Here is an 18,225-nt window from a genome sequence, read left to right as displayed (position 1 = left end):
TGGCGGCCCCTCCCCGTACCGGCCACGTGGCGGGTGCGGGCCGAGCCCGGGGGAAAGAACTTGGCCCGTGGGGAGGTGGGGGGACAGAGGCGGCGCCAAGCCTAGCCGAGAGCTGCAAGGTTCGGAACCGAGAGGCAGCGGCGGCGGCGGCGCTGAGAGGAGGGGAGGAGGCAGGCGGGCGCATGGGGCGCCCCGGCTCCGCCGGCAGCGCGCCCCCTCCGGCCCCGCCGCGCTGAACGCCCCCCAGCGCCGCGCCTCGAACCCCCGCCCCGAGGCCATGCCGGTCATGAAGGGGTTGCTGGCCCCGCAAAACACCTTTCTGGACACCATCGCCACCCGCTTCGACGGCACTCGTGAGTGGGGCGAGGCTGGGGCTGGGTGTTGGAGCTGGGGCCAAGTCGGCTTCGGCGCCGGCGCCGGGTCTCCTGGATATGGTGACACCCGAGGCGGGGAGAGTGGACTTGACGGTCTAGGAACTCCCGAAGTCGCCGGGAAAGGAACAGGACTGGCAGTGCCCTGTGAGGGGAGGCGAGGAAAGGGCCAAGAGTGCAGGGGGCTAAGACTGGGAGTGTGACTGAGTCAGGAAATGCTTTTTGTGCCGCAAAACGGAGGAGGGGGCCGTGGGAGCCTCCCGCTGCGGGGCAGAGCTCTGCTGGGGACGTATGGGGGGGTATCCGAGACGCAGAGGTGGGACGAAGCGGTCAGGCGCTCTGGAGTCTACTTCCAGAAGGCTCCAGCATCTCCTTCCCCAGGGGAAAAAAAAAAAAGAAAACAGAAAGAGAAAAGATCAGACTTAGGCAGCACCTTGCTTGGATTAAGGTCACGCGCCCCCAAATCTTGGCGCGTCTGCATCTGAGGGAGGTGAGGCAGGAGGAGGGGGTGGTCCCTGTGACGGAGGGAACTCTCTGCTCACCCACCCCCAGCTTGGATTCCAGGTTCAGCACCTTGGACAGCCACATTCCTCCTTCTCTGCCACTTCTCCCGCCTTTCCCTTTTCCTACTTTGGAGCTGAGAGATCTCCCCCTGCCCCCTTGGGGTACCCTAGCCAGTATCTGGAAGGTAGCGGGAGCGGTACCCGCGGGCGGAAACCGAGCCGCCGGGGCCTCAGCCGCCTCCCCACTCTCCCCCCACAGACACCTCCCTTGTTTCCATAGCTCCCATCACCCGGGCAACGGGCCCTGGGATGGAAGAGGGAGGCTGCTGCCCAGGGCCCAAAGCCTCCCAGACACCTTCAGCCCCCATCAGCCACTCCACCCCCAGACAGTCACCCCTCTTAGCTCCCAGTACTGGTTGTGTCTCAGGCCCCTTCTCTCAGTGGAGACTCTGCCCCTGGATGGCCCACAGAGCCCCTCTTCGACCTCCACCCATTGGAGCCATAGGGAGCCAGCTCAGGTTCTGCTGCTGGGGTTGCTGGACTAAACTTCAGCGCCCAATCCTGTCCGACTTTGAGCACTGGGACAGACCCCCTGAAATTACCTAAAGAGATGCTAAAAAGAGGACCTTTCCTGGAAGGCAGAGAATGAGGACACTACTCATCACTGTCTCTCTCCCCCAACAAAGGAGATTTGTGAGTTTGGATAATCTCCATCTTTTGGTTTCCTATCAATACAATGGGTGTGATATCACCAGAATCTCTGCCCTGTCCACTCTCTAATAGGATGACAGGGTAGCAGCTATGCATGTGTCTTGCAGGCTGTGGGAATGCGGCGGGCGGTGGGAGGTGGGGGGGTATTGTCGTACCTTGTCAGTGTAGCACTTAGTGAGTGCTAGGATCTGTTTTCCCCAGGTAACTCATATAACTCTCACGACAACCATGTGAACAAGATATATTATCCCCCACTTTGCAGATACGAAAGCTGAGGCACAGAAGAGAGTTCATTAACTTGTCCAAGGTTACGGTTGGAAAGCGGCAGGGATGTGGTGCTGGAGCCCATGCTCTTACTACTATAGGTCCTCTGTATAAGCTCACCAGCCTGAATGCAGGCAGAAGGACTGCATGACCTTATCCAACCCCCCAGTGATCCCTGTGCCGGTTCCGGGCCACCCTTACATCCTTGTCCTTTTGTTCTATCTCTTCGCACTCTCATTTCAGAATATCCCAAAGGGGACCCAGGAATCAAATGAAGCCTGGGAAGCTTCTGGCTCTGACTTCTGACCACAGCCTGGGGGAGGTACTTACCCACCTTGAAGCTAAGCTCCCCTCCTGGCCTTGACCTAACCTTGACCTCTTCTTCCCACAGACAGCAACTTCCTGCTGGCCAACGCACAGGGCCCACGGGGCTTTCCCATTGTGTACTGCTCTGACGGATTCTGTGAGCTCACAGGCTACGGCCGTACCGAGGTCATGCAGAAAACCTGCAGCTGCCGCTTCCTCTATGGTCCGGAGACCAGCGAGCCAGCACTGCAGAGGCTGCACAAGGCCCTGGAGGGCCATCAGGAGCACCGGGCTGAAATCTGCTTCTATCGAAAGGATGGTAAGGAGGCCTGGCCTGCCCTGCAGTCCTGCAGCCCCGCAGCCCTGCCTAGGTGCCTTACCCAGAATTTGCCTGGCATGGCAGAAGTCTGGGTGCTGGTCCACCCACTGCCACAGGCTGACTAGGTGACGCCAAGTACATCCCTGATCCTCTCGAGGACTTCGTTCTCCCATCTGGAAGGGAAGGAGTCAGCTAACATAATCTCTGGGGTTCTTTCCAGATCTAAACCTTTGCCAAGCCCTTTGACTATGCTCAGGAACCATGGGAGGTTAAGGGGAAAGGGGTGCCATGGACTGCTCACCCTCCCATTCCACCTCTCCACATCTACAGGCTCAGCCTTTTGGTGCCTCTTGGACATGATGCCCATCAAGAATGAGATGGGAGAGGTCGTGCTTTTCCTCTTTTCCTTCAAGGACATCACTCAGAGTGGAGGCCCAGGACTTGGCCCCTCAGGAGGCCATGGTGACAGTAATCATGGTAACTGCAGGCCTGGGGAGGAGGCATTAATGGTCAGTGGTCCTTGCTGAAAGTCACACAAGACCTCTCCCTACCGGGCCTCACGGGATGCGCCCCCATTTATCTTGCACCCTTCTTCCCAACAGAAAACTCGGGCGGTTTTGGTAGGAGGGGAGCCAGCTCAAGACTTCGATCTGCCAGGAGGCAGAGCCGTACTGTCCTACACCGGCTGACTGGCCATTTTGGCCGCCGGGGCCAGGGAGGCATGAAAACCAACAATGTGAGTCCTGTCTGCACCCCAACGTCTCCCAGCTGTGATTCTGAGACAGCCTTGCTACTGTCTCCCCGTCTCCCTGCCTATCTGATCTCCCTCCCATGGCTTATTCCTCTGTCCACCCGTTTCTCATGTATGACTCTCTGCTGTGTCCCATCATGTCCCCTCACATCTTCCAACCCCATTTCCCTTGCTTCCTTCTGATTGACGTTACTCTACTATGATGATATCATAAGGGCAGGGACCTAGCAGCAATTACATCACCTACCTCTGGATGATAGAGTTACCTTTGCGGGGGAGGAGTGAAATCACAAGCTGTGGTCCTAGGGAGAGAGCCCCCAGTGGGGTCCTGCTGTCTAGCCCTAGGACCCTGATAAAGCCTTGGGATCAGTTGTCCAACCCTCTGTGTTGTTTTGAGGGCTACAGGGAATGGGGTGCGCCGTGCCAGCCTCCCCTCATCTCTGGGATATCCCCGTCCCCCACAGGGCCCCCAAATACCAAGAGAAACTTAAGGGAGATGTTAGTGACCCTTCAAGCTAAGGCGTGTGCCTGATTTGTCGTAATCTCCCTCTCAAGTAGGGGGAAGGCCCATCCTTATAAAACCCCCCTCTCAAAACATGATTGATCAACAGGGGGCCTGAGCAGTTGCTTGGCAGAGGAAGGAAGTGTTAGGTGCCAGCCCCTGGCCCCCTCCCCTGCACCTTCTATCTCCTGTCGTGGTCATGCCTGCAGCACCCACTCCCCCCTTCCCCATCCGCTGCCTCTCCCTTCCCCAAGCCTCGGCTCCTCTTTCCCTTAAATGTCCCCAACCGCCACCCCTCTCCCCCTAGAACGTGTTTGAGCCAAAGCCATCAGTGCCCGAGTACAAGGTGGCCTCCGTGGGGGGGTCCCGCTGCCTCCTCCTCCACTACAGCGTCCCCAAGGCCGTGTGGGACGGCCTCATCCTCCTCGCCACCTTCTACGTTGCGGTCACCGTTCCCTACAATGTCTGCTTCTTGGGCGATGATGACACCCCCATCACTTCCCGACACACCCTTGTCAGCGACATCGCCGTGGAGATGCTCTTCATCCTGGGTTAGACCTTCTGCCCCACATACCCTGGTGGGTGGGCTGGAGGGACCCACTCCTCCAACCTTTGCTCGATCCTGGGCCTGCAGTACCCAGGCATTCAGAGCCCAACCATTTCTTTAAGCCCTAATGGTCCATGTGCCCTGACCTCTGACCCCTTCAGCCTTCAACCTTTAGACCACTCCTCCCTGGAGACCAGCCAGAAGCCCGAGCTCTCTTCCTCTTCCCTGCCCCCACCTCCATTCTGGGCCTCAGGCTTGTTCCCAGCTTACTCATTTCCTTGGCCCCTCGGCCTGAGTTTCTGGGCACAAAGCCCCCTAGTAACCAACAGCCTCTTGCACCCCCCAGATATCATCCTGAACTTCCGCACCACCTATGTGTCCCAGTCCGGCCAGGTGGTCTCTGCTCCTCGTTCCATCGGTCTTCACTACCTGGCCACCTGGTTCTTCGTTGACCTTATTGCTGCTCTGCCTTTTGACCTGCTTTATGTCTTCAACATCACCGTGGTGAGTGACCCCCAGGCCACCCTGCAGCCCAGCCTCCCAAATTAGCCCAGCATCTCCTATGAAGGCACCGACCCCAACTCAGACTCAGTCCTTCCCATCCATCCATCTGCATGTAGTTGTCAGGCACCTGCCGTGGGCTGCTCAGAAGGAGCTGGGAGGGTCTGCGCTCTCGGGGAGCTCAGCTCACAATCACTGAGGGAAGCTGAGACAAATCAAAAGCTAACTAGGGCTACCAAGGCGGCATTGGTCTGATGCCAAATGAGTGGTACTTTTCACATTTTTATTTAACAAACAACCGATGAGCATTTAGCTGTCTGCAAAGCACTGTGTGGAGCATGGTCACGGTGGGGAAAAGGGACAAGGATTCAGCCTCCAGGCAGCTAAGCTGGTGAGGGGGCAGGACTGGTGGAGGGGACGGCAGGAACAGAAGAGGTGAATGGAGAGGAAGATGGGGCCCAGGTGTTGCTGGCAGCTGGGCAGGAGCTAGCCGACCTTGGAGTTCCAGGCAGGAAAGTGGGCGTACGTACAAATGATCTGAAATCTAGCCAGCACCTGGGAGGCCAAAGCACTGCAGTTGGAAAAAGGCCAGCGGTGGTCTGGGAAGGATTCCTGCAGGAGACAGAGCAGAGCTAGACCCTTGACAGAGAGCAGGATTTGGCTGGCAGAAGATGGGGAGAGAGCATCTGGGGGGAGCGTTGTAAGCCAAGACAAGGAGGCAGAGGCTGTGGGGTGGATTTGGAGGCAGACAGTGCCAGGTCCTGGGCCCTCTCAGCTCCCCGGGGACTGCCCGGAGGTGCCCTGAGTGGTCAGCTCTGCACCCAGCCAGCAGATAGCAGGTGCTCTCGAGTCCAGGGTGAGGGAGTCCCACCCTGTGTCCCCAGACCCCCTTGGCTGCTGGGTGGGGAGGTGGAGAGCAGTTTCCCTGTGCGCTCCTCTCTCTGCCACACTCAGCTATAGTGGGAAACCACCTACACGCAGCCGGATTTAACTAGCCGCCAACGGGCTGTGGGCCTCTTCTCCTGGCTGGGTACACGTGTGTGCACACTCCCACACACGTGCATGTGTGTATGTCTGCCCTGAGGCTCCGGCCACTCCGAGCAGAGCTCCCCACCCCTCCCTGTGACTGCACTCTCCCATCCCGTGCCCACCAGGCTGTGTCAGCCAGCCGGACAGCTGTCCTGGGGAGAGCTACAGAGAATCCCCTGTCTCTCCTCCCAGGCAGTCCCCCTCCTCTGATACCTTAAGGAGCATCTTACATTTACTAAGTCCTTTCGCCCACATCATCACATAGGAGCCTCACAGTAACCCTTCAGGGCAGATTCTCTTTTTCAGAGGTAGCTGCAAAGGCTCAGAGAGGTTAAGTGACTTGCCGCAGGTCACACAGCTAGCAGCGGCAGGCAGGAGATTGGAACCAGGCCTCCAGACTCCTAGCCTATTCCTCTTTCTAACGTACCACCCCGGTTCTCAGGAACCCCATGCACCCAACTCGATGATGTGGCAGAAGGGGGGAGGAGGAGCAGTGTGGGGCTGCAGGGAGACAGAGCAAAGATAGAGGATGAGTAGGCACTGGCAGAGCTGTGGACTTGAAGGAGCCAGGCCTGGGACACTCTGGTCCAAGGAGAAGGAGAGGAGGGCCCCAAGGGAGTGGAGCTCAGAGGCAGGTGACTAGGAGAAGCTCTGAAGGACTCAAGTTTGGAAGCAGAAGCTCTGGGAGCTGGAGGCAGGCGTTAAGCCCTGGAGACGGTCCATGTGGAGGAAGCAGGGCCACCTCCTTTCCAGCTCCTTCACCTAAAATTAGAGAAAAGGACAGGAGGTGGCTCAGGAGCCGTGCCGGGCCAGGGCTGTGGGGGATGCTGCCGGAGGCTTCTGAGAGGGCCTTCATACCAAGTTCCCCCGGCGCTGCCCCAGAGCCCCCAGCCCTAGCTTCCAAGCTGCCCCCTCCCAGAGTAGTGACAGGATAAGTTTCCGTACCTGCTCCTCGTCTCCAAGATTTGGAGGGCTAGTTGAAGCACTGGTGACCACAATGACATCAGTCGTGGTGGTAATATTAGCTAACACAGGATGCTTACGAGGTGCCACCAGCTCCATAACCCCCACCTAAGCCCCACAATGGCTAAGACCTTGAAACCCAGGCTCCTTCACTTTCTGCTCTCCTTCCCCCAGCACTTCGGTATGCGCCTCTCATCAGCAGCTCACCCACCATGGCCATGGCCCCTAACCTCCCCCTGTCCCCAAGCCTCTTGCCTGTTCGCGCCTTACCTTGCTACTCTGTGGGTTGAGGACGGCTCCCATCACAACTGCTGTCATCGCCAACAACCAGCTCTTGTCCACAGCTGGTTGTGCCTAAGACTTTGAGGGCTTCAAGCAGGGGCCAGAGATCATTGTGTCTGTTCCCCTGCCTCTGAGCCTTAGTTTACTCATCTGCAAACTGGAACAATGATGATAACTGAACTGAAGGCATGAGTGTGTCATGAGGATCGTTAAGTGCTTAGCCCAGAGCCTGACACACATATAGTAAGTACTTACATAAGTAAGCAAGTACACATATAGTAAGTGTTAGCCTTTATTGGTTTTAGTATTATTCTCTCCTGGCCACATTCCCTGGTCACTTTCTCAGGACAGCAGGGACGGTTTCCCCTGCTGCAGCTTCCCCTGGCTCCAGGGCATCTGGGAGGGGACACAGGGGCTCCGAGGAGGCGGAGGCGTGCCTGCTCCCAGCCTCCCCCACCACACTCCTGCAGACATCGCTGGTGCACCTTCTGAAGACGGTGCGGCTGCTGCGGCTGCTGCGGCTGCTGCAGAAGCTGGAGCGATACTCACAGTGCAGCGCCGTGGTCCTCACACTGCTCATGTCCGTCTTCGCGCTCCTCGCCCACTGGATGGCCTGCATCTGGTACGTCATCGGGCGCCGGGAGATGGAGGCCAATGACCCGCTGCTTTGGGACATCGGTGAGCCACCGACCCCAGGCTTTCGCTGACATCCGTCCGCCTGCCCTGTCCACTCAGGCCCCCGGGCTGATGCCTCCTCTGGCACCACACCCACCACCCCACATTCTTCCCTCTGGGTCAGGCACGGGGGTACTGAAGTGAAGTGAAGACCAGGGGTCTGCCTGGGCAGACCTCACAGCCTAGCAGGGGAGCAAGACCGGTGACAGGCAATCAAAGCAGTACTGGAAACACTCTCATGGTCAGGAGGGTGTTTGGGGCAGAGGTAGTGCTCCTTCTCCCCCCGACCCTTTCAGTGGCTCTCCACTGCCCTCAAAATAAAGTCCACACTCAAAAAAAAAAAAAAAAAGTCCCCACTCAATCCACACCCTGCATAGCCCTGCTGCCTTCTCTCTCCCCACTTGGTTTCCCTTTCTTCCCTGTGCCCTGTGCTGCAGCCACGCTGGCCTCCTTCCAGCTCCCCGGGATGCACTGCTTTCTCACAACGGCCTTGAACCTGTTTTCCTCTCGGGAATCTTCTCCCTTTGTCTTCCCTCCCTTCTTCCCCTAAGTGACTTTTCTATTCCTTGCAATCACCACTAAGCTAACTCTCCCTAACCCATTATGGCTCCTAGGACGCCCCGTACTTCCCTTTTAGTAGCTCACTGCCCGCCTGTCATTTATTTCATGTGTCTTTCCCCTCCAGACGGTAGGTTCCATCAGGGCAGGGAGAATGGTGGGGTCAAGTGCCAGCACCCTGTACACAGGGGCGCTCAGTAAACTGTTAGAGTGAGGAGGGTCCCCCCAAACATTCAGGAGCTTAGGAAGTTTGCAGCTGTAACCAGTTCACTGTGGGGAGTCCCAGGCCCAGACCACCGGGGACATTTTCTGTCCCTGCGGGTGCAAACCTCCCCTCGCCTCTGTAAACACTTGCCCAAAGTCAAGCGCAGGCAGCTCAGGGAAGGCCAGCTCTCCACTGCCTGGGCCGCCGCTCCTTGCCTCCCTCCACTCCCCCCCCCCCCCCCCAGGCTGGTTGCACGAGCTGGGCAAGCGGCTGGAGGAGCCCTACGTCAATGGCTCGGCGGGCGGCCCGTCGCGGCGCAGTGCCTACATCGCTGCCCTCTACTTCACGCTGAGCAGCCTCACTAGCGTGGGCTTCGGCAACGTGTGCGCCAACACCGACGCGGAGAAGATCTTCTCCATCTGCACCATGCTCATAGGCGGTGAGGCCGGGCCCGCCATGCCCCAGGGTGGCCCCGCTAAGCCCAGCGTGCAGATGGGGAAACAGGCTCAGAGAAGGCAAGATGTCCACCCACGTCCAGACAGTCGTGCATTCATTCATAGCCGTTTCCTCAGCATCTACTACATGCTGGTCCCCGGGGGGGCCGTGCTGGCCTTCTGCGAAGGGAATGGGAAACCCAAGTTCATGACCTAGCTGGAGGGCAGGAGAGGAACATCAGGTCTGGCTATTCCCTGCGCCAACCCAAGCCCGCTGGCTCTCCTGCGCCTCCCTCCCCAGGCGCCCAGAGCCGTCCACAGGCAGGGTGGGTCCTGGGGCGGGGGAGGAGGCGGGAGGGGTGGCCGTCCCTAACCCGCTGCCGCTGCCGCCGCTGCAGCGCTGATGCACGCCGTGGTGTTCGGGAACGTGACGGCCATCATCCAGCGCATGTACTCGCGCCGTTCACTCTACCACCGCCGCATGAAGGACCTCAAGGACTTCATCCGTGTGCACCGCCTGCCGCGGCCGCTCAAGCAGCGCATGCTCGAGTCCTTCCAGACCACGTGGGCTGTCAACAGCGGCATCGACGCCAACGAGGTAGTGTGCCCGGACCCCGGCGCGTGGCGTCAGAGTGGGAGAGGGGTCGCCGTCTCTCTGGGGTTGGGATGGAGACACCTGGGGTCCCGGGAGGCGAAGCCCTGCTCAAAGGGGCACGGCACCGACCCCCATCCACATCCCTTTTCCTTGGCACTAGAACACGGGAGCTGAGAGGGAGCTCAGGCCTTAGCTAATGCCATCCCCCACCCCCACCCCCCTCAGCCAGCCTTTCCTGAGCGCTCGCTTTGGGCCAGCCTCTGTGCGGGACACAGGGAGCTCAGAGATGATGACACTCAGCCCTTGTCCTGAGGGAGACACCAGTTGGGTGAAGGAGGCAGACAGGTAAACAAATAATTACGCAGTGAATAGGACTCTGCTGGAGGGATGGCAGAGCAATTAGGGGACGTTGTGCCTGGGCCTAGAGGAGTCGGAAGGTGGCACGGAAGAGGGGACATCGTGAGGGGCAAGAAGGAAATCAGCCTGCTACCAGAGGCCATTCCAGGCAGAAAGAGGAGTAGGAACACAGACCCGGAAATGTTGACACAAAAGAGCAGGGGAGTTCAGGGAACTGAAAGTCAAGTCAGTGAGCCTTCAGGACTGGGTGTGTGAGTGCTGTGGAGGGGAGGAGGGAGACGGGAGTGCAAGAGACAGGGCTGGGGAGGCGGGTCAGGCCAGCTCATGGGTGGTCTTGAATTTAGATTGTATTCTGCAAAACTTTTAGGCTGGGCAGTGACCTGAGGATCTAGGAGGTATCTCTGAGAGCCGGAGCCGGAGGACCCGGTGATCGGCTGGTTGCAGGAGAGGAGCTCAGAATGGGCCCCAGGTCCCTGGTTTGGGCAAAGGGGCATGATGGGGGCATCACAGGAGGAAGGTGTGAAAATGAAAGTCCAGGATTAGGCCATGATGAGGGTGTGGTGCCCGTGGGAGATCCAGGTGGAGGCTGTTCCATCGGTAGTTGAAAATACAGGTCTAGACCCATAGGTAGGGCTCCAGGCTCACAGGGAGTAGGGAAGTCATGGAGCTGGCTGCCATGATGCGGGCAGAGTGTGGAAAGTTAGAAGAGGAGCCTGGGGAGGAAATGGGGACAAGAGGGAGAGGTCAGCAAGCCCAAGTGGCCTAGGGGCTCCATAAGATGAGGATAGAACTGGGGCGCCTGGGTGGCGCAGTCGGTTGGGCGTCCGACTTCAGCCAGGTCACGATCTCGCGGTCCGGGAGTTCGAGCCCCGCGTCAGGCTCTGGGCTGATGGCTCAGAGCCTGGAGCCTGTTTCCGATTCTGTGTCTCCCTCTCTCTCTGCCCCTCCCCCTCATGCTCTGTCTCTCTCTGTCCCCAAAAAAATAAATAAACGTTGAAAAAAAAATTAAAAAAAAAAAGATGAGGATAGAACTATGAACATTGTTTGGCTCCTCAGAGATCATTGGTAATGTTCAAGGTCTTGTGTAACCCTGCATTTTACAGATGGGGATATTGAGGCCCAGAGAGAGCAAATGGATTGCCCAAGGTTCACAAGGACTTAGGGGCAGAGCTGACTTCTAGTTTCCTGACTCCTGGTTGAAAGCTGACCCACCAGGGCCGATCCTTGTACGGGGTTGAGTAACCAAGGACATGTGTGAGTGACCACCGTGTGTAGTCACAGGCAGTGGACACATAGGAAAAGGCCTAGTCTCTGCTCCTGAACTTGGGTTGAGAGGTCCACACACAAGCAGAATTGAGGTTTGATACACAGAGGTCTTCTTGAAGGTCAAACACAGGTAACTTCAAAGCAAAAGGCAAGTTTTGGAGTTCTCTCCTTGGAGACAGCTCAGCACATTTATAGAACTCAAGTAGCAGCTGCAGGGGGATGGCCAGAATGACCTATGCCCCTTATGCAGTTACTGCGTGACTTCCCAGACGAGCTGAGAGCTGACATCGCTATGCACCTGAATCGGGAGATCCTGCAGCTGCCGCTGTTTGCAGCAGCGAGCAGAGGCTGCCTGCGGGCCCTCTCCCTGCACATCAAGACCTCGTTCTGCGCTCCAGGCGAGTACCTGTTGCGCCGTGGGGACGCCCTGCAGGCACACTACTACGTCTGCTCCGGCTCGCTTGAGGTGCTTCGAGACAACATGGTGCTGGCCATCCTGGGTGAGGATCCCACCACCACCTACTACCTACCCCCAGAGGCATTGGGTGTGGCCAGGAATCTAGGGCCTGGGATACCCTAGTGGATATGTGGAATTCCTGCTGAGGGGGTCCTCTTTCCTGGTGTCTTCACCTCACTACCATCCCCTTTTGACCATACCCTCAGATTCTCCCCTAATCCTATGGGCCATCAACCCGTCAACCCTTCCCCAGTGACTCTCCCCCAACTCCACTGATCCTTTCCTGCTGCACCGTCTCCCAACTCCATTGACTCTTCCCCACTGACCCTCAACTCCATTGACCTTTACCCTTTAGCTGACCCCTCTGGCCATTCTTTACTGATCATCTAGTTCCATTGATTATACTGACATTTCCCATTGACTGTCTCCCAACTTCATCAGTCACTCTCCACTGACTTTTTCCCAACTCCATTGATTATTTCCACCAATCCTATTGATTGATCCTTCTCTGACCGCCCTTCAAACACACTAACCATCCCCCAGCTCCACTGACCACTTCCCGCTGATATCCTCTTGGTCCCTCTGCCCCAGCTGACTATCCCCATCCCTTACCCACAGGGAAGGGGGACCTGATTGGGGCAGATATCCCTGAGCCGGGGCAGGAGCCTGGGTCAGGGGCAGTCCCAAGCTGCGTGCTGAAGACCAGCGCTGACGTGAAGGCACTGACCTACTGTGGCCTGCAGCAGCTGAGCAGCAGAGGGCTGGCTGAGGTCCTGAGACTCTATCCTGAGTACGGGGCTGCCTTCCGGGCTGGCCTGCCCCGGGACCTCACCTTCAACCTGCGCCAGGGCTCTGACACCAATGTATGTAGACCCCCTATGGCCTCCACCTCCTCCGAGGTCCCCTCCTTCAGGGCAGACCTCCCCATCCCAAGAGAGAGTCTCCTGCATCTCCTTCCACCCGGAGAACATCATTTCTCAATCCCCGGCACCCCCTTCCATTGTCCCTTCCACGCTTAACATCTTCCACCCCCACCTGACCCTTCTTCATTGGCCATCACCCAACCCCATGGACCATCTCTCACCACTTCTACTTCCGACTCCTCTGACCCATCATTTCCTGTTGGCCACCCCTCAGCACCCCCCTCAGACCCCTCAGAGGGACCTCACTTTGGAAAGAGTCCCCCTCGCGTGCTCCTCCTCCAAGTCCGTCTCTGAACTGGGCATCATCCCCTGGGTTTCCTCTTCGGCACTCACCAAATATTTCCTGACCCCATTTTGGCTTAGCCTCTGGGCCAGGTCTACAGTTTACACCCTAGGCCTTTGTCTTTCACTGCTTTTCAGACTTACTTTGCCACTCAGACATCTCTGAGTTGGAGTTGGAAGTATCTCTGACTCAGTTCCACAAAAAGGCCCCACATTCTCAAAGCCCACAGCACTGATGGGGAGGAAGGGCTGCACCAGGAGAGGGGGGAGGTGTGAGTCAGCTTGAATCCCCCCTGTGTCCCCGCAGGGCCTCAGCCGCTTTTCCAGATCTCCTCGCCTCTCCCAGGTAACACCATCTTCCTGGGAGGTGTGGGGTGGGGTTTGAGGTTGCATGGGGGAGTCTGGAAGCTGGAGGCACCTTTCCGTGGCTCCTCTGCTGCAGGGAGAGGGGGGGGGGATGGGTGGCTGCATCTGCCAGTGAAGGCTGTTGCTTAATGAAGGGGCCTATTGTTCACTGTCCTGACATCAGCTGCCCTCTGCCCACAGCCCCGCTCTGAAAGCCTTGGCTCCTCCTCAGACAAGACCCTACCATCCATCACAGAGGCCGAGACTGGGGTGGAGTCTGGGGGTGGTTCCAGGCCCCGCCGGCCCCTCCTGCTGCCCAACCTCAGCCCAGCGCGGCCCCGGGGCTCCCTGGTCAGCCTCTTGGGCGAGGAGCTGCCCCCATTCTCAGCCCTTGTCTCCTCCCCTTCCCTGTCCCCATTCCCTTCCCCTGCCCTGGCTGGCCGGGGCCACAGCCCCTCCCCTCATGGCCCCCCCAGGGGTTCTGCTGCCTGGAAGCCCCCCCAGCTTCTCATTCCCCCACTGGGAACCTTTGGACCTCCGGACCTCAGTCCCCGGTGAGACGCCAGCCTCCCCTGCCTTCCCCATACCCCTGCTGGCTTCCAGAACCTTCTCTGGGCTCCGTCCCCAGCCTTCCAACCAGTGCTCTTCCTATCTCTGCCCCATCTGCCCACCCGCCCTTCCTGATCCACCACACTTGCAACCCCACCCCTCTTTGACTGCTGCTCCTCCCCAGCTCCCCGGCACTGCTGTCCCCAGTTACCCTCCGCCTGCTCTGCTCTGGCCCTTGCCCTCTCCGCATGGGACTGATGATCACTGCCCCCATCCCAGGATAGTGGATGGCATTGAGGACTCTGGCAGCACAGCGGAGGCCCCTACCTTTCGGTTCAGCAGGAGGCATGAGCACGCTAGGCCCTGCTCACAGGCCCCTCCTTCAGGTAAGGGCCAGCCGTAGACCTCACTCTCCGTCACCCATTCACCCGCCATCCGTCCACCCGTCCGTCCCTTCAGCCGTCCATCCCATGTGTAGTAGGGGCTGACCATGTGCCGGACTCTGTGCTGGGAAAGCATAGATGTGTCAGACCTGGCCTGCACGCTCAGTGAGCTTCCAGTCTAGTGGGGGACACACCTGTGTCCTCAGATAAACGATTCCAGAACAGGGTGCCAAGTGCCACAACCGAGACAGGAACAAGGCTCTGAGGTAGGAGGGGAGGGCACCCCTAACTGTCCTTCTTAGAGGAGGGGACACTTGTAGGGGGTCTTAAGGGTTGGGTAGGAGTTTGAGGGGTGGAGCAAGGCAGTTGTTGGGATAAAGGCAGGAGAGAAGAGCATGTTGTGTTCAGATGCTAAAGAGAAGCTTTTGCATGTACAGCTGGGGCAGGGGTCAGGGGAAGGGGCAGGGAAGAGTCTGGCTTTCCCATCATCCTGAGCCCAGAGCTTCTTCTCCTCTCTTCTCTGCCTGCCCAGCAAGAGGAGGGGACCCAGCCCAAGCCGTAGACTCCCGCTCCTTGCACTCACCCTGCACCCTTCCACCCCATTCTGGCTGCAGGGACCAGGCCCAGCCAGGAACTGGCCACTGAGGCTGAGGAGATGAAGGAAAAGGTCTGCAGGCTAAACCAGGAGGTAGGTTGGGGTTGACTCCTTCCCTCCAACCTTGGCAGATAGCATCTTGGGATCAGCGATGTGCCTCGTATGTAAGAGCATTTGAGGGTTTGGAGCCAGAGTCCTGAGTTCACTTATTCACACTAGCCGGGTGACCTTGGGCAAGTCCCACAACCACCCCAAACTTCAATTTCCTCATCGAAAAATGGGAAAAATAACCTGTTTTTGCCAGAGTTGTTGAGCATGATATAAGAGTGCTCACATGCCTGGCCCAGCCCCTGGCACAGGTAAGTACTCAGTGCCTGCTGCCTCCACCCTTTCCCGGCTGGCTCAGGCTATCTAGCCCGCAAAGACAACCTCTCCTCCCTCCTCCACTGTGGGGTTCTCTCCTTTAGGGACCTGCCCCCTACCAAGTCCTTTTCCTTCCCCAGCCCTGGGAAGGGAATGCTCAGCAAACTTAGGGGTCAGAGGACAGGGAGGCTGAGAGGCCTTCAGCCCTGGAAGACCTGGATCCTCATGTCTAAACCCTGGTCAGGAAGAGCCCAGATCTTGTATGCCAAGGCTCTGCGTCTGCCTCCTCCCAGGGGATCTCTGAGCTGTCATCAGGGCACAGTCAGGCCCAACCCTTAGGGAGTGGGCCTTCCCTGGGTTCTGATAAACATCATCTGCATCCCAGGAGGGCAGCCCCTGGGGCTGGGGGGCGGGACCAGGCCCTGTTGGGCCAGATGGAGGGCCAGTCCTGCTTGGGCTCACTGTTCTAGGTGGTGTTTCCCACACTTGAGTGTCTGTCAGCCCCATTAAGATGCAGACTCCTGAGCCTCACCCAATTTGGAATGGCTGGGGCGGGGCCCAGGAATCTGCATTTTGACAAGTTTCTCAGTTGATTCGTATTCCCTGAAGTTTGCAAAACACTGAATAGATGCTTGAGCTTGTGTGCGGGGGTCACCTGAGAGTAAGGCTGCTGTGTCTGTCACTTCCAGCTTTGTGGCCTCTTTGAGCCTATTTTTCTGCCTCTTGTAAAAGTGGAGGAGAGGGGATAGCAATACCTGCTCTCCCAAAGCCTTTTTGGAAACAAGCTGAGTGTTTACCTCTAGACAAAGATAACCCCTGCCCTGCCTTTTTCTCGCAGTGGCCGTGAGCAGGAGTGGCTGGGAAAGAGTTTTGTACACAGTGGAGGGGGGCGCACCCGGGAGATCAGTGATCGTTGTGGCATCTGGGAAACGATTTGTTGTGTTTTCAACAGATCTCCCGCCTCAACCAGGAAGTGTCTCAGCTGAGCCGGGAGCTTCGACACATCATGGGCCTGCTACAGGCTAGGCTGGGTCCCCCAGTCCACCCAGTAGTCTCGGCTCGGCTCCCAGACCCTCCTGGTCCCCAGCTGAGGCCTCCACGCATCTCACCCTGCCTACCTGGACCACCGCCCAGCCTCCAGGATACTACTTTTGCTGAGGTCCACTGCCCAGCCAGTGTGGGCACAGCAGAGATGGGGGCCGCCCCCTCCAACCTGAGGCTCTCCGTGCTATCCCCCTTCCCCTCAGAGCCTGAGCCTCTGGGACCTTCCCCAGTGCCAGAGGCCCCATCCCCGACCCCAACCCTCATGCAGCACAGCTTTCGGTCCAGGTCAGACACGTTCCACTGACCCTGGCCCTGGGCCCAGGCCCGTCTGGGGTGGGCACTGCTGCTTGCCATCCAGGGAGGGACTGGGCCCCTTGGCCTCCTGCCTCCGGTCAACAGCCACCGGCTGGTCTGGTTGGCTCTGCATTCTCTGGACTTTTTAACAAAGCCTGGTTACTTCGGACCCTCTTCCCTTTTCTAAACCTTCCCGTATCCTTCCCCTCTGTGAGGGGGAGCCACCTGAGGCTGTGGAACCCAACAGGCATGAGACAGAATGCAGTGCCGATCCGGCTGGGCAGATGACATGTCCTGCTTTCTCCCCAGGATCTGGAGGCAGGTAGATACCAGGGAGCACCGGGGGTTGGGGGAGGGTCCCAGATCAAGCCCACGAAGACTGAGGCAAGAGCAGGCAGGATCTTGGTGTCTAAGGCAAGAGGGACAGATTGCAGATTCTGCAGCAGAGATAGCTTAGTGATATTGTGAGGCCTTCTATCTCAGCCCCTGGATTCTGCTGGACACCTTGGAAGCGATGTCACCTTGAGACAGGTAGGTTTGAGATCGCAGCTGGCATCTGAGGAACCCAAGACTCCTTAGACCTCCCCCTACCAGCCCAGGCTGGAGGGGCTCAGCCCATCCCTCAACCCACACAAGAAACAAACGGGTGGCCCCCAGATATGTATTCTTCGGTTCTCGCAGATTTGTGTGTGTGTGTGTGTGTGTGTGCGCGTGTGGTAAAATACGAATGAGTTGCTGACACTAAAAATCAGAGTTCACACAAATATCCAGATATTCCAGTTTCTCTAAAAAACTTGGGGCGTTCTGGCAACCCTGGGCCAACATTCCACTGGCGATAATCCACTGGTGTTGAGTGGCCGCAGTCCTCTTGAGATGGGGCCTGTGCTCGCCACTTTTTCACAGTCCCCACATTTCTGGATCATCTCCTGACACTTAGCTGGCTTCCCTCCTTTGACTTCTTTGTCTGGTCTCTGTAGGTATTTGGATTTGCAGTTCCTGCCTTAGAGTGTCCTCTCTGGGTTCCTGTGCTCCAGAGAGTGCTTTCTGGGCCCAGAAATGTCAGCTTCTACCCCTGGGCCTGGGCCTGTCAACATCTCTGTTTCTGTGTTTCTGCAGGCTGTCCCTGAAGGTGGTCTTTTCTGCTGCCAGCAACTTGAAACAGTCCCCACGGCACTCCCTACCCCTCCCCTCACCAGACCTCTTCCGAGCCTGTTCTCCCCACACCCAACACGGTCTCACTCAGGGCCCTGACTTCTCACAAACCCACCCTGTTCTCCAGTTCTCCTTTGCCACCCAACACCCAAGGCTCACTTTTGGATAGGAAATAAATGCTTTATTTTTGTAGTTGTTGGCTCTGGCTGTTTCTGGGGGTTGGTCTGAGAGCTCCAGGGCTTTGGAGGAGCCTACAGGGCAGTCACTCCCCACCGCACCCCAGGGCCCTGTTGCTGTCTCTAGGAAGGGCAAAGGCGCCGAGCAATCCACTTGGCACCACATTCACGCCACCAGAAGCCCCAGGGATGAGGTAGAAACCTTAATGAGTCACTGCGGGCCCGTTATACCCCTCCTCCTCCCACCCATGACAGCCACAGATTCAGACACAGTGTGTGAGAGGCACAGAGTCCTGACTCAGACCCACCTCCAGCTCTGGAAAGGTAGCCAGTGGGACGCCCCACTGATCTTGTATAACCAATCCTGTACCTGTTATAGGCTAGGTACAGCAGGGTCTGGGGGGAAAAGCTTGTCACTAGCCAAGAACCTGCTAGGAATTCCACTCTGCCCGTCTCCTTTGCTCTCTTAAGTCCTCTCTTCCCTCTTAGCTTTCACTTCTCAGATGATCACTGCAGGGATGCA

At 57.9% G+C, this 18,225-nt stretch overlaps 1 protein-coding gene across 2 annotated transcripts; it reads left to right on the top strand.

The window, feature by feature from the left end:
• The first annotated feature begins 61 nt into the window (after nucleotides 1–61).
• Nucleotides 62–17,718, top strand: KCNH4 (potassium voltage-gated channel subfamily H member 4). 2 transcript variants are annotated; one of them, XM_086687334.1, is made up of 17 exons: nucleotides 62–353; nucleotides 2,241–2,474; nucleotides 2,805–2,951; nucleotides 3,077–3,210; nucleotides 4,035–4,278; nucleotides 4,621–4,778; nucleotides 7,520–7,727; nucleotides 8,732–8,926; nucleotides 9,320–9,519; nucleotides 11,390–11,639; nucleotides 12,215–12,459; nucleotides 13,109–13,147; nucleotides 13,348–13,700; nucleotides 13,975–14,081; nucleotides 14,693–14,766; nucleotides 15,989–16,696; nucleotides 17,491–17,718. In XM_086687334.1, exons 1-16 carry the CDS (start codon nucleotides 278–280, stop codon nucleotides 16,382–16,384), a joined length of 3,060 nt encoding a protein of 1,019 aa, XP_086543460.1. In that variant the 5' UTR covers nucleotides 62–277; the 3' UTR covers nucleotides 16,385–16,696; nucleotides 17,491–17,718. The 2 variants fall into 2 exon arrangements, with proteins under 2 accessions (XP_086543460.1, XP_086543459.1); XM_086687333.1 differs by lacking the exon at nucleotides 62–353 and having other exon boundaries at nucleotides 1,750–2,474; nucleotides 15,989–16,692.
• The last annotated feature ends 507 nt before the right edge of the window (nucleotides 17,719–18,225 follow it).

The sequence above is a fragment of the Puma concolor genome, chromosome E1 (assembly GCF_028749965.1).
Source record: "Puma concolor isolate L17-30 chromosome E1, mPumCon1.1.hap2, whole genome shotgun sequence".
Lineage (NCBI taxonomy): Eukaryota > Metazoa > Chordata > Mammalia > Carnivora > Felidae > Puma > Puma concolor.
The sequence above is the reverse complement of the archived record's forward strand: the minus strand, read 5'-3'. Positions and strand labels throughout refer to the sequence as shown.